Here is a 15,805-nt window from a genome sequence, read left to right on the forward strand (position 1 = left end):
TACATTTCTTGGTGAATTTATTAATTTACAGATTTTCATAACAAAAATTGATATGACAGCCTTTTACTTGTTGCATGTTTGCCATGTCAGTGTATGGATGCTTCTCTATTTAGAATATATGAAGACTACATATTTCTTCTCATCATTCAACTCTTCATATCAGTATATGTGAGCCCAGAACATGTCTGTCTCAGGTGAACTGTGTAAAAGTAATTCTTTAACTGATATGGTTTCATCCACATCATTTCAAATGTAGTCTCTATGTATCATGATGACACCGTCTTATCATGGCACCTCTCCTTCATAGAGCCTAGTTCAATGAGTCACCCTGTGGAGAATACTGCTTCTGACTGAGCAATAGGAAAGACAGCCCCACGGAGTATTCATTCATGTGAATACGATGGGATTTAACACCTCCACAAAAACGTGTCTCTTCGAGGTTGTTAAGTGATCAATAAAGCCTATTTAAACTATGTTACTCGAGAGTCATATAGAATACATACAGATAATTCATTTTAAAATATCATTTTTTATTTAATATTTAGAAAGTATTGTGTACTATAATATTTCAATTACAAAAAATAATTTCTTTGTTAAACGTAAAGAGGGGGGAGGGGGGTAAATATTAAACAACCCAACCTGACCACCTAGCACTAATACAGATTTAAACGAGGAACCATGGGGGACTTCCCTTCCCTTGATTGGCAGAGATGCGTCACTCTACGGGGGAGAAGTCGATGAAGGTTACTGCCCATTCAGAATTGGGGGCTCTGTTTGTGCGAGTCCTTCCGCGGAGAGCGGCGCGTGGGATGTATACATGTATTTTTTATTGTGAACCGCCGAGCACGAGGCCGCGGCGTGCGCAGGCATGTATATAAACGCAGCTATTTTATATGCTGACATGACGTGGCCGCAGCTCCATTCATTACTGAGTGGCGTAATGATAATTTGTAATGTGTACAATGAAAAGAATAAAGAAACGATGAGTGTTTATTACATGCCCACACAGTAGCTTGAATCCGCTGAAGGCGCCTGGCGTATCGTGATTCCCACACAGCTATTATTACTCTATTGAAGTATTGACCCTTTGCTTTAACTCACCTAATGCAGCTTGTCCTTTTAAAACTGCTTTCTGAATATTTATGTAATGTAGTTAGATTCCTCTATAAAAGTTATCCGGCAGCTTAGACCACTCACAGCAGAGAAATGTACCTCATATTTGTCAAAAATACAGGTCAATTTCTGATCAAAAAGTACTGCAACATAAGGTCATTGAATCAGCAGCTGCAGATGAAACATGTTGAATTCGCACAAGGTACCTAAACAAGTGACTTCCTCTTTCTTTAGATTTGAGGTCAGGAAATTACGCAGACAATGACGGGAAATGTTAACCAAATGTTTGGTATCCTAGATCCTAGATTGTCAGTCGGCTTTTACAGGATTTTCTCAATTTAATATGAAAATCCTGTATTTTTTTTAGTAGGTTTACCACAGTAGTTTTTTTTCATTAGAGTATACATCGTACAGTAATATCCTCTCTGAAATGAAAGAAGGGAGTGAGAAACAGAAGTGGCGGGACAACATTGTGTTTAATTGACTCATGCTTGTCTCTAACCCATTTCCCAGCCCCAGACCCGGGTCGAGCATGCAGGCGTCCTGGCTGATGGTGGTGTTGGCGGCGTGCGTGTGCTGCCCAGCGGCCGGGGCCCTGTGTTGGCAGAGCTCCTTCTGCAGTGATCTCCGTACCAAGGAACGGCTCCTGGTAGGTTCTGCTGCTCCTGGTCCATCCTCCTTATTCGTGGTCCCTTTGTGGTTATGTTACCCAAGTTTACATTGCTTCAACTACAACCACATAAAACCCCCAATTGTCGAGGATTTTTAGGATTTCATTTCAGAAGTGTTTTTCAATTTTTATTTTAAAAGTGTCTAAAAAAGAATAATCTGGAATACTTTATTGCCTCTCGCCCCTCCCGGCGTAGGACTGCCTCAGCCTGTGTGCGTCCAGGAAGGACTCCGCCTTCTCCTCCCCCCCCGAGAACGAGAACAGCCTGATGCTGGACCGGCTGCTGTCGTCCCTGGGGGGGCCCCAGGACCACCCGCCGCAAGGGCCCAGCGCCAGGGGCCGCAGCGAGGACCGCCGCTCCTACGCCATGGAGCACTTCCGCTGGGGGAAGCCGGCCAGGAGGAAACGCCGGCCCGTCAAGGTGCACGCCACGTCGGGGGAGGAGGTGGGCGGCGACGTCTCGGCCGAGGCCGGCGGCTACGAACGACAGGAAAGGCCGCCGCCAGCGGGGGGCCTGGTGGCGAGGGTCGGGGACGAGGAGGCTGGAGGGGGGAAGGAGGTGGTGCTGGACGTGCGGGACATGGAGGAGCAGCCGATGCAGGGGGTGACGTTCAGCCCCGAGTCCCTCTCGCAGGAGGTTAAAGACCCCGGGACGTACCGGATGGGTCACTTCCGCTGGGGGAGCCCGCCCAAGCGCCGCGACGGACAGCTGACTCCGTGGGAGGTGAAGAAGCCCCTGTCCAGGTTCTTCGGGAGCACCTTCAAACACATGCATTAGAAGGGGAGAGTGGGGTGTGTGCGTGTGTGTGTGTGTGTGTGTGTGTGTGGAGGGGGATTGATGAGAGGAAAGGAAATGGTCGTAACCCCTGCACGTCTTGGAATCTCATCTTGTACTTGTGGTTTAAAATCTCATGGATCCGTCCATTCGCATGCTGTTCAGCTTATTTTTTGAAGAAAAAAACACATAATAACCCCAAAAGTAAAATAAAAAAAAATGCATGGATAATAGAAAAAAAAAATCCTCCATAATCATCCACCTACTGCTCTGACCCTGGTGGCCTTGGCTCCCGGGCTCTCCGGAGAACATTATCGCAGGTGGGCGGCAAAGAACGTCAACAGTGATTCAAATCACGTAACTAAGAAACCAGCCGCTGAACTCCATTGTTCTTTGGATAGAGGCGGTTGACACTTGACAGTTTGTTATAAACAATCATCACCTACTCACAATGTTCATACTCGATAATTGGGGCAAACGGGGACACTGATTGGCTCGATGATTGTAGAGGACACATGTATTGCCATATTAACATAATTTAAAAGACAGAGCTCTAACTACCCATGACTATACACGATGAGATATCAAAGTATGTCAATGTAAATAAGTTGCTATTATTCCTATTTAGAGCATCGGTTTATGTCTGAAAGCATGAATTTAAAAAGTTATTAATCGTTTCTAATGCATTATTTATCTTACTGCCTATTCTCTTCACGTTTCCAGTGGTTAATGGAAAACGGTAAATTGTTTGCCAATTACCTTAGGATGTTAACAAGCAACAGCCTAATAAATATGCTTTCAAATAATTATTTAAGAGCACCACATTGTCGTGGCTTTGAACTGCAAGTGTTTTTAATTGTATAGAATTGCGAGAAAGTGGGATTTGAACTGCATTGTTATGCTAGTGGATGACGTAGTATTTTCATGCAAAGTTAGATAATTTAAAGCTTTCAGTTCGGCAGGAAGAAACCTTTTATCTTAAAATCCCCTAAAACCAGTGCTGGAGACAAACACACACACTCTACATAATGATCAATTTAGAGTTTATTTCCACAATGCTCATTGAACTGTACAACACAGCTACAGCGACAGCATGCAATTTAGAGACTGACACTTGGGTAAGGCATTTCCTCCATATAAAAGCTGCCTGTGTCACTAGATAATCCAGTTGTAAAGTGCGAAGTTCACAGTCCACTTGACCTACAGCACTACATTGTAAACATATACATATTACCAGACATGTAAATGTTGACGGAAACTAATGTGGAATGAGTCGGTAGACATTTGCGACCACGACAATCATGTTGACGGTATCACACGCGTTCACTTTAAAAATCACAAGATGGTGTAAAAACAAGAGTACAAATGTGGCAAAATATCGGTGTGGTTGAAAACTTTGAGACGGGCTGACACTGCTCGAGACACGGGGTCAACAACTGGGATCATTATTTTTACTGTAAACTGTATTTGAATAGTTCGGTCTTGGGTAGTAATCGTTTGAAAAGACACATGGAATATTATTCGCATGAATGCCAGACACACACATAAAACATGATTAACACTTGACATACACAGTACGATTAACAATAATAATAATAGTAATAATACACACATACACACACACAGGAAAATGTACACAGGTCAATGTTGGCTTATGTGGACAAACATACGTATACGGTCACAAGACAATACGTGACGGACAGCTGCAGCAAAACATAGGGGAGCCGCTGGACAATCCAAACATAATCAATAGAACAGGATGATGGGATTGTATTGGCAGCTACATTCGGCAAGCCCAACGCGGTCATGTGACAGAAACACAGGAGAGCGGTTGGAGGTGGTTGGAGAAGCATTTTATCGTTGACGTACAGAGGAGTGATGGGGGTCCTATGTAGCCCACCATCTCACTCTACATTGTCCCCAATGGCATCATTTTTGAGGAATGGCGTTGCGCTCAAAACAAATTATTGCCGTTATACACCTGTGTGTGTGTGTGTGTGTGTGTGTGTTGAGTGTGTGTGTGTGATGGCTTTAAATTGTAATAAATAAAACTAGCCATATAAACCAGCGATCATCGAGACCATTTACGATTAGATATATTTTGTTTTATAGACTAATGGAAGTCCTGTTTCCTGGCATCCCCTGGACAAATGACTCCGTATTTAGTCCATCGTTTTACTGCTGCTTCGGTTGATTCCAGGAGTACTAAAAAACGTTACTTATCTATGGCCCGAATCAGTGCAATGAAAGAAAATTAGGCATATTATTTAGTAATATATATATATATATACACAAGTAAAGGTATATACACACACTCAACCCTCCTACAAATCTGCTTTGCGGGGATATTTACAACTCTGGGCTTATATACAAATGTGTGTGCAGCAGCGAGTACAGCCAGTGTGGTTTAATGAGACCACACCGGCTGCTTGATTGATCTGGTCCTGCTTGTTTTTCTGAATCTGTTCTCCATTTGAGGGTTCAACACTCAGGCTGCTGGGGCCACGGGGTGTGGGTTTGTTCCTATGTAGTGCGGCTCAGTGGAGTGGCTGGGACCGGACAAAGTGCCACAGTGTTCAGGCAGCCGGCATTCGTCAACAGACAGCAACACTCGCTTTGAGGGGGACACACAAAGACAATTAATTACCTGTTGAAAGCAAAACAAATTAATTACCACAGTTAGGACGATAAAAACAAGGTAGGCGTAATGGCCCCACATTAAAATGAAAAAGGAAGAGGAATAAAAACAGAACAATAAATAAAAAGGTAAAAAAAAATGAAACCTTCAATGCATTTGTTTAAAAACAAACAAACAAACATGATGCTTGGAATCCCTTAAACATTGGGTCAAATCGACAAGTCAGTGTGGACTTAAGGTACGGAAACCAATGTGGTTTCCTATGCATTCCTCCAATGACCCTAAATAGTAAATTTAACAACCTGGCCTACAGTCTACAGGACCATTATGTTTTACTGTTGCCAGGTAAGTTGGCTCCCAAGGGTCGACCGGCCAGGCGTCACGGGGAAATGAAAACCAAACAAAAACAGCCTTGTGTGAACGGGGTCATGGACAACATTAAGACGCACAGGGCATGCAGCAGGTCAGTTTGAACGAGGACTTAAGAATCTACGGTTGCAGATTTGTCAACGGTTCTTGGCAATGTCCTTTGTCAAAAACTGAAAAAAGAATAGACTAATAATAATAATCCTAGAAACGACTGGGAAGCGACGATTGGGCAGCTAAATCATTAAAAGTTAGCTTGCTCTATTAAGTTTGGCTTCGAACAACTCGAGGGTTCCCCCTGGCCTTCCACCGGGCTGTGTTTGATTGCAGGCTACTACTGACCGAGGAAGCTTTCACGTTTACTTCTACCCCGACTTCAGCAAGTGGGTATTTACCCGCAATGACATCCCACCCCCACCCCCACCCCCCAGCTAGTACACGCAGAGGTCTGGGAACTTCATCTCGTAGACGGGTACGGAGCGGCTCTGGGTCTGGCCGTAGCCTGACGAGATGGTTCCCGACGGGCTGGGCGGCGGTCTGCGATGGGGGGAGGGAAAGAAAAAATTCAACGTTCCCAATAAGTGACTTAACAGTGGAATGAAACCACTGCAGGAGGTATGTCATTTTGAATTTCCGAGCACTGCAGCCGTACCTGATGGTGATCTCAAAGATCTGGTTCAGCTTGCTCTGCAGTAACGTGGCCTGGCGGGCGAAAACGACAAGATGTTTTGTGATTATAAAAGAAATATAAAATATAAATTTACAAAAACAAAGTAACTTTCGTCACGATGCAACCATTTTTGTTGGAGCCATAGCCTTTTTTCAGAATGACTTGTAAATTATGACTGTAGCGAGTGTCTAGTGAATTCAATGCATGCACCCAGGTAATTTGGGTTTTGCATTGAAATCATTGCGGTGTGTAGACTTGGACCACATTGACAAAATATTTTCCAAAAAAGTCAAAAATTGATGAACAGGTCTGGGTACGCTTGTAGGTCACAGTTTGTGACTTGGTTTGTGAATCAATCACGATGCAATTATTTTTTACATTGATTGTATAATTCAGATATTATGTCCGAACGTGTTCATCACTTTGAAGCGTCCTCTGGAAACCCTTTTGATGTCGTTTGCTGTACATTCTGTGATGTGTGTAGTCTGTATTGTGGTATCTTCAATTGCAACACTTTTTCAATATACTGCACATATGCTCTCACATTGATGTTTTATAAATGTTCGTGTGCTTTGTCTATTTTCATGCGTTAAATTAAGTTGCAGTGCGTTGTCAAATAGATTTAGATGTTTTCTTCATTCGCTTTTGTTTTGTCTTCTTGCATGTGTTTCCTTAATGCTGCAGTGGCTGAGGTTATGCCGAAATCCAAATGTATAAATTAGCAAATACGTTCTACTTCATATCTAGTTTCAAGGGGCTGGAATATTCTGGACCGAGAGGACATCTCACTTCAGAAGTCCGCCGAATTTGGTTCTCAAAGCTCTATCGATGACGTCACGGTGGCGCTAAGCTAAGTGCTAGGCACCACCTCACCCACACGGGGCACAACACCACATATAAACGGCATGACGGCGACAATGACTCAGGTTTACTCCAAAGCACGTTTATCTCATCGCCCCTGGGTGATATGCCCCCGCAGATCGCTGGAAAGGGGCGGTCGCTGGGGCTGGTCATGCATGCGGGCTCTGAATACCAATCAAGATTGTACGCAGTTAGAATGATCTCTTTGATTGTACCCTGGCGCCACAGTGGGCAGCTATCTCCTCGAACGGGGCCTTCTGGAACTTCTCGACCACCTGTCGCCTACGCTCCCGTTCCTGCTCCTCCATACCCACACTGTCCACTGGAAGGGGACACACACACACACATACACACACACATTTGAATCCATTTAGGCCTCACAAATAAGCATTTATAACTTAATTGACTTCAATCATGGAACACGTGAAAAAACTGCCAACACAAATTGAGTAAACATACCAATGGCGTTTTTGAGCGTTTCAAACGTGATCTCCTCTGCTGGGGTCCGCTGTGTTTGGGGGAGAGAGACAGATTTTAGGAGGGTATGTTGTAAGGCATTGAAAATCACAACAGGTTAACAATATAAAAAAACTGATGTCTCCAAAACATGGATGTGTTACAGGTTGCACACCCACTTATCATAACCCCGCCGTTTGCTATACAATTATACACTTGGATTCAAAAGTAAAACTCCATTATGATTGTACCTCTAAATACATAGGATATTCAGGTGAAAGGATGGAGCCTAAACTCTTCTTCATGAACAGGTTCAGTGTTTTCTTTCGCATCGGCGCGATTATTATTGGAAAGCTACGGATTAGTGAGGATGTCCTTGGCGAGGAGCGTCCCCATGAATGCTTTACGCTGTCGCGACGCACCGACATGGAATCACTCCAACAGTTAAATGCCCAGTGATTTATATGCTCCGTCAGATGTTTTGGTTGGAGAAACCAACTGAGGGCGCGGCTTACCTCAACAATTGTCTGCCATGGGTACATTGAGCTTCCCCCCCGGACTATGTGTGTGCGAACGGCTCCTTGCTGGGAATAAACCCAAGCCTGGAGGCGCCCAGAGATGCTACAGATGTTATTACATCTCTCAGCCTTCGCTTGAGGGGCTTTAACGCTCGAGGGCCACAATCTCATTTGGTTTTAATTATTTAAGAATTGACGTTCACGGTTTAAATAGTAACCCTTTAAGCCCCATCGAGTGAGTGACAGCAAACTGTATCCTTGGATGAAGGTCAAAAAATATTTACACCATACATTTGCACATTAAGCTTGACCACATCTACGGGAAAGTGATGTGCTATATACAGTTCACACACACACACACACACACACACACACACACACACACACACACACACACACACACACACACACACACACACACACACACACACACACACACACACACACACACGGAAGTGCTCTGGGCTATATTTGGCCTTTACACTTTTTTTGATTATTTACATTGGGGTTTGTATCCAGAACCTTTCCACTACTCTATTTAAACACATTATATGGTAATATGTGCCATTACCCTTCTCACTGCTTGGCACACTACCATGCAGCCAAATGTGGAACCTTAAGAGAACAAAGAAATCCTCAGTGCGGCCTTCCAAATTAAGTAGGTGGAGGAGTTATTTTGGTGTGTGTGTGTGTGTGAATGGGCGAATGGGTTCACCTCCTCTTTCTCAGGGCTGTTCCGGGACTCGTCTTCCGGCGGGAGGGAGATGTTGTCCCCGATGCTCTTCCTCTTGGAGAGGCGATCCTCATCTGGGGAGAAACAGAACATGGTCCATCTTTATAGATGCACTATGGAAGGGCCATATGGCCATATGCTGGAAAAACTGCAGTTCTTTGCACAGACAGATGGCCCCGCAATCCACATTCTGTCCCAAACCACTAAAGCAGGTGGGTTGAATGTGGTTTATACAGTGGACGGTGCCCAGGCCTGCTTACCAGTGTACTGGGGGATGTATGGCGTGGCCAGCCGGTCTATGTTGTAGCCGCTGCCTCCCAGGACCTCCGTGATCTTGGACTGGAGGAAAAGCACCTCCCCTTCAACCTTCTCCAGAGAGGGAGGTAGCCTGATGTTAGGGGTCAAAAAGGACATCAGAATCAACGTCAGACCAAACAGCGAGTAAAGAGTATGGATTTGTCTCTCACTTGTTTTGTACCCAAAGGTAGAATGGAAATGCTAAAGAAATGGAAAAATGCAGTACAGAGATCATGAAGATTAGGCCAGGACATCCAGACCAGAACTGAGCATTCCCCTTGGACCCCAGATGTTAAAACAATGAATACAACAGGTGATTAAGCGGTGGAAGGCACATACTTGGGCCCTTCTATGAAGATGTCCTCCGGCAAAAGGAAGGGGGCTTCTTTCTGTCTCACCTCAATTACCTGGGGGGGGGGTTAAGTGAACACAGCTGTTTATGAAGTTGCATGCGGTCGCCTGCAGGCATACACACTAACGCATACACAGGGGTATTAGGATGGGGGGGGCGGGGTTCTGACCTCATGTATGTGCTGGCAGAAGGCCGGGACTGTTGTCAGCTGACAGATGAGGTTGAGGTAGGCGCCAGCGAGCGCGTGGATAGCACAGCGGTTGAACACAGGCATGGACTCCTCCGTGGACAGTGCCAGGTCCTGCACGCGCACACACACACACAGATAAGTGATGACTTTCTAAATACTGTCGCAGCTAAAAAGATTGTACATGACTTTGTTTATATCCAGTCCCATGTTAACTTCCTGGATTTTTTTGTTATTTTGTTCGAACACATTTTCCAGCACAAGAGGGCACACTTTTGCCTTCACAGCTTATGATTAGCATAACGTCATCAATTACAAATAGGGTCCACGTAAAAGAACTAAATTAAAAAAAGAATACTAATATTTACAACGTTAACACAGAGTTACAGAGTTCAGCCAACTCCCTGGAAATCGATGACACGTGGTTGGCAAATCTGAACAATACTACTTAGCATACAGTTTAAACGGCCCTTAATCACATACCTCCGACGAAACACAGATTTGCCCGGTCAGAGGCTTCAAGCGGCACACTATCCTCACAGCGGATCTCAGGCTCTGCTCGATCCCTGTGCACTCCATCTATCCAGTTACCTGCAGGGCGAGCGCCAGCCGGATGAGGTCCACCACCACCTCCTCGTTGGCCAGCTCCATGCTAAGCAGAGCCAGCAGGTTGTAGAGGTTCTCGTAGTGCTGCCGCCCGCTGCTCTGCTCCTTGCAGCCCAGGTAGATGTGGCGGTAGAGCTGCTGGCCGTGCTGCGGGTGAGGGGGCATGTTTAAAGAAAAGAAAATACACGCGCCGCTTTGCATTCTATGCTGATGATACGAGCAACAAAGATAGGACGCACACTGAGCTGAAATCGATCTTCTACCGTTCCTGATCTTTTTCATAGCGGCTTATTGCCATGCAACCATCGAGGCTGTCTGCCTACATACTGGTTCTTTGCCCCTGCTGTCTCTCCAAATGACATTCCCCCTGTTCTTAACCCAAGGAGCCACTTAAGAACATATTGCTGCTTGCATTTTTCTTACGCTCTTACAATCATTAGGGATGGGTGATAAAGTGATTTGGATTAACTGCTTTCGGATTTCTTGTATAGTCAGGTTGACTACAAAAATATTGTATTTTTATAAACGAAGCCAGAGACGTCAATGTTATGTAAGTGAAAAAATATATTGGTAGTGTCCTAGAAAGTGCGCTACGTATACAAGCCAATAGTCGTTCTATTACGTTCCGGTCTGGTCCGTCATGTTCATTTAAAATACAACAAATTTCATTCTGGTATTGCAAAATTTACAGAATCAAAAATTGATTTACTGATTTGAAAAATATTAGCACTCAAACATTTTTCTTTATAATATGACGAGGTCCCTGCTGATGCCATCACTAAAATCCATAAAGGATTCCCTCTATTGTTCAGAGAGTTTATTTGATAGTATTAGAGAATTGCAGAGGGAGTACCTTCTTCATGAACAAGTTGTCTTGTCTGGAGCACTTGTCCACCTTCAGCTTGAGCACGGAGATATCCGAGATAATGCTGGACAGAAGGGCAGACACACACACACAATTAAAAATTACCATTACAAATTAAAAATACTTAGAAAAAAAGAAAATCCTAATCTTGAGCATGGGGCTGTTTCCGGATGAGCGTCCAATTAGACGCACGCCCTACTTGAAGCGAGCGGGAAAACACAGCCCTACTACGTTCATGCTCTGTGTGTTTTGCTTCACAAAAACGATATGCTTCTAGTTCATCAGCGACCCCAAAGGAGAAACCGAATCATCCCAACAATGTGCCTTGTGCCTACGACACCTTTTGCGTCGCTCAACAACACAGCACACGAGTCATTCCACATAACGCTGCGCCCGTCCCTCACCTGATGGCGGAGAACTTGGGGCGGTTGTCGTGGCGATCGATGAGGCTGAGCAGGATGTGGATCACCAGCAGGCGGACCTCGGGGTCTTCGGTGAGGGAGAAGGAGAGCAGCGGCTCCAGGAACGAACTGGGCAGCGCCGTCAGCATGTTGGTGGTTTGGAAGCCCGCCGTCACCTGGAGCGCATGGGGGAGGGCGAGAGAGGGGAGTGGTTGAGGAGGTCAGTGGTGGATGAATAGAGTGCTTGTACCTCAGTGTTTAATGCATGAATGTCGTTGACGTACTGGAATTTATGCCGTGGGTCATTGGCTGACTCGGATGATGGATATGCTGACGTAATATTATTCACAACTATAATTACTCGAGTCTCTGTTTGTCTGTATCTCCTTCCGTTATTTTGATAACCGTTCATTCGATCGACTTCACACTTGATTGTGTGTGAACCCAAGGAATTGTGGTGTTAAGCAGGAGGTCGCTTCGATCAGCCGATCTTGAGAAAGCGGCAACAATCGCCCTGTTCCAAACAGGCACGCTTTGATCGAGCCCTGCGATATTGTCACTAATTATGGGTCTGTTCATTATATACAAATATCTCAGAAATTAGTGTTTTGACTGATAGCTGTGATTATCCTACAACGATGTCTCTGTGAAAGGGGTCTATTGTCAACTAATGCAGTGCAATGCATCTTCATTGTATTGTCGACTAATTGTCATTGTACGGTCAGTTTTGTCAGTGCAAGGCTTTCTTAAGATACCGTTAGATGTTGGCATTTATTGTCATGAGAACCTCAAGACTCACCTGGACCAGGGACTTGAGAAGCATGATCTGGATCATCCTGGTCCCTTCAGGCCTGCAGACACAGAGCACAATTTGGGTTACATTACATACACATATGAAGTATGTGTAACATTTTCTTTTCATCGGTTTTTCATCAATAATGAGGCAGGCCTTCCAAGTGTTGTAAATGCAAATGTGGGAGAAGTAGGAACAGCAAGACAAGATATATTTCACAGCAGAATATCTTATAGTGTGTGTGTGTGTGTGCGCCTGCGTGCATCTCACCCAGAGCACGAGGAGGACAGGGCAGGGTGGACACCAGGCACAGGGATCTTGCCCATGATGAAGAGCATGACCTCTGACCGCTGGTAGGTCGGCAGCGTGTTGGCAAACGACCCTGCAGAGAGAGAGAGAGAAACAATGAATGATTACAGTAGCCCAAGGGTCACAAACAACATCTCCCTCCCTCTATTAGCACTGTGTTCTTCTAAAAGGACAAACACACAGGGACTCCTTCACAGGCCAGTGGTACATGTCTCACACACACACACACACACACACACACACACGCACACACACACACACACACACACACACTTGCAGGTGGTGTATGTATGTGTGTCGGTGGTCATGACAACCACGGCTGTTTGTCTGCTGGCTCCCTTCTGCTGTCTTCTGGTTGACCACGAGCTCCAGCGTACAAACGCACTCCCTACACAGCTGTCGCCAAGGGATACGGCCCCAATCGCTGTTCTGGAACATTTAACCTATGGAAATGCTTACCAAACTATTTGTACAGGTTGGAATACAGTTTAACTTAGCACGGCAGGCCTAGGGTACATCCTTATGCAAAGAACATTGTAATTATTGACGTCAGAAAGGCGCTCTCAGACAGGCCGCTAGAACTTGATTTTGGAACTCTGAATTGGGCAAGAACATTGATTTGGTGTGGCATTACAAGTCTGTGTCCTCATTTCCAGAAAAACAAATAATTAAACTCCATATTTCGGGTGGCAACGGGGTCGGGCTGAGCTGTTTCCCCCGCAGCACCACCCTCCAGTTCCTCAGCTCTAATCTCTCACTGCCTCGCGGCGCTCTTGGCCTGAACCTCATAGGGCTTCCTCCGCCCTCCGACTGAGCGTGGAGCGTGACGAGGCTGAGCCCATAAGGCTCCCCCGCCTGGTGGCTCACATGGGGGAGTCCGGGTCACGTGCCCCAGCCTCTGCAGCTGGCACTGGGGGGCCATGGCCTCAATACTTCTGCAGTGGCTCTCTGCATGCGTTTCAGTGGGAGGGCACACGCTGGATGATTCCCGGGATGTGCTGGGGGGAAGCTTATGCGGAGAGGCCTGAAAGGAATTAATGTGACAGCTATAGGTGCCAAGCCCCACAGATATTACGGAGAGCGCTCAGAGATTGCTCTGCAGATAGGGCGGCCATGTCACCTTGAATGGTTGACGTCACCGTCTGTGTGTGAATGGGTGTATGAATGGGGGAATGTCATGTAGTAATTGCATGGCACTTCGAGTGGCCACTGGTTAGAAAAGCGCTGTATAAATGCAGTCCGTTTACCATTTACTTTGTGGCAGAACGAAGGTCGTTCTTCTGAGGGCCAAAGTCTCCCAAAGGCAGTGGTTGCCTGTTTAATGCGGCTGTCATGTCGTTCTCAATGCCACTATCCTCAGAGACAATGCTCCCCGGGAACTGGAAAGACGGCTGACGGAAAGACTACCGACAGCTGTTCATCACCAACACTGAGGAGTAGGTAAAGTGAGTGGGAGGCTGGTAATCCATTGGCAGAACAGTAGGGTTGACGGTTAGCCCCACTCGGCTGAGCATTCTCAACGCCGCAGCGGGACAGTCTGAAGGCATCCTGGAACATGGGCTGGAAGAGCGCTCTTCCGAACCACGTTGCGGCTCCAGGATGTGGAGTTTGGGGCTGGCAGGCATCCCTGCCTTATCCCTGGGCGGACACGGAATGACTCATCCATCGTGGAGCTGGCTGAGGATGTCAACACATTTGTTGGGACAGGCAAAACCTGAGGACATCCCATTAGAGCTCTTATTGAGCTATCTCAGGGCCCTGCTAGCCAACGGAAGGAGTGATGCGCCTCTACTATTGCATTCGATGGGGCGTGAACGACTCTCCGAGTCTGTGCCAAAAGTATTTCACTCCAGATGTCTACATTACGGCCTTATTTCAGTAACGTTGGTGATGAAGATTACTTTGTTGATAACCACGTTTAAAACCCCAAAACAGTTTTGGGTTCACTGGCTCCTCAAGGGAGCGGACAGCTCATAGATCCTCCTAGAAGGTTGGTGTTAGAGTTCGGGATGGGAGGAAATTCAGGCTGAACCAGGATGGCGGACAGTGGAGTGATGCAATGATGTATCGGGCACACACACACACACACACACACACACACACACACACACACACACACACACACACACACACACACACACACACACACACACACACACACACACTAACCGATGGTTCTGATGACGGCCTCCTGCAGCTGCCTCTCTCCGTGGGTCTTGATGATCTTGGTGCCCATGCTGCTGCCCGGGTCGTAGGAGCCAGTCAGCTCAAAGTCCACGCTCAGACGCAGCTGACGCAGCAAGGTGTTGAACACCTCCAGCACTGTGGGGCCTGGGAACGCACACACACACACACACGCACACTCAAAAGGTTAAAACGGACAAATAGCACCATACTGTGGCCGAAATGGAGAAGTGCATGTGGCCTTTATGCTTTCTGTAGTGCTGGTCATAATGTCTTGGAACAGCAATTTATTTTCCAGAAAATGACCCATGCTCGTGTTTACAGACGGTGATCCTTAAAGCTATGATCTATAACAGATGTTTGATGGATTATGAAACTTACTGCATCTATGAGAATTTAGGCAAAACCCACCTGTCTGGAGGACACGTTGGCACAAAGCAATAAAGGGATATAAAGTAATCCAGTATACAGATAAACGACATGTCACGATGCCAGGGAATCTGTGAGGAGACACTGACCATCTGCGAGACGGGGGGGGTGTCAGCGCAACATGGAGGTGTGATTTTATGTGAGTCATCGTGTGTGTGCACGGGTGTTTACTTGTGTGTAGATGTGCGCGCGCGTACGCGCACACCTGTGTGTATATGTGTGCGTGCGAGTGTGAACTCACCCACTGAGCCGCTGGCTGCGATGGCGGCCGCCTCCAGCAGCACCTCCACGATGCCTGCCCGCACGGTGGAGGAGGACTTGCTGTTGGCGTCCAGGTGGCCCAGGAGCTGCTGGATGACCAGGTGAGAGTGCTGGGACTGGAGGGGGCCAGACAGACGGAGAGGCGTGAGTGGCGGTGGATCACGAGCCAGCCGGTAGGCGCATTGAAGCACTTTGAAGGGAAGTCGCAGACTGTGTTTGGACTATTTCAAGAGAACCAAATTTGAGCCTAGCAGACACGGCTTTGATATTCACAACCACTCTGGGTGCAAGGAAATAGAAAACGGAACCAATAACAACTTT

General features: G+C 46.3%; 2 protein-coding genes across 5 annotated transcripts in view; one reads left to right on the forward strand and one right to left on the reverse strand.

Moving 5' to 3' along the window:
* Positions 1-1,645: 1,645 nt before the first annotated feature.
* Positions 1,646-2,561, forward strand: LOC307088370 (pro-opiomelanocortin-like; the record flags this gene model as incomplete). The annotated part of the gene is made up of 2 exons (XM_079754228.1): positions 1,646-1,762; positions 1,980-2,561. The coding sequence occupies 2 exons, from the start codon at positions 1,646-1,648 to the stop codon at positions 2,559-2,561; spliced, it is 699 nt and encodes a 232-aa protein (XP_079610354.1).
* A 1,028-nt stretch (positions 2,562-3,589) lies between these two features.
* LOC307087995 (protein EFR3 homolog B) overlaps positions 3,590-15,805 on the reverse strand; it is a 30,628-nt gene continuing 18,412 nt past the window's right edge. For all 4 annotated transcript variants that reach the window (XM_079753733.1, XM_079753734.1, XM_079753732.1 and 1 more), the window contains 15 exons: positions 15,465-15,600; positions 14,780-14,941; positions 12,572-12,683; positions 12,308-12,359; positions 11,512-11,684; positions 11,096-11,171; positions 10,228-10,389; positions 9,619-9,750; positions 9,437-9,504; positions 9,061-9,188; positions 8,783-8,874; positions 7,553-7,601; positions 7,309-7,415; positions 6,215-6,264; positions 3,590-6,099 (listed from right to left, as the gene is read on the reverse strand). In XM_079753733.1, the coding sequence (XP_079609859.1) occupies positions 5,994-6,099; positions 6,215-6,264; positions 7,309-7,415; positions 7,553-7,601; positions 8,783-8,874; positions 9,061-9,188; positions 9,437-9,504; positions 9,619-9,750; positions 10,228-10,389; positions 11,096-11,171; positions 11,512-11,684; positions 12,308-12,359; positions 12,572-12,683; positions 14,780-14,941; positions 15,465-15,600 (1,605 nt within the window). In that variant the 3' untranslated portion in view covers positions 3,590-5,993. The remainder of the gene's footprint in view (positions 6,100-6,214; positions 6,265-7,308; positions 7,416-7,552; positions 7,602-8,782; positions 8,875-9,060; positions 9,189-9,436; positions 9,505-9,618; positions 9,751-10,227; positions 10,390-11,095; positions 11,172-11,511; positions 11,685-12,307; positions 12,360-12,571; positions 12,684-14,779; positions 14,942-15,464; positions 15,601-15,805) is intronic.

This window comes from Pollachius pollachius (assembly GCF_949987615.1).
Source record: "Pollachius pollachius genome assembly, chromosome: 16".
Taxonomy (NCBI): domain Eukaryota; kingdom Metazoa; phylum Chordata; class Actinopteri; order Gadiformes; family Gadidae; genus Pollachius; species Pollachius pollachius.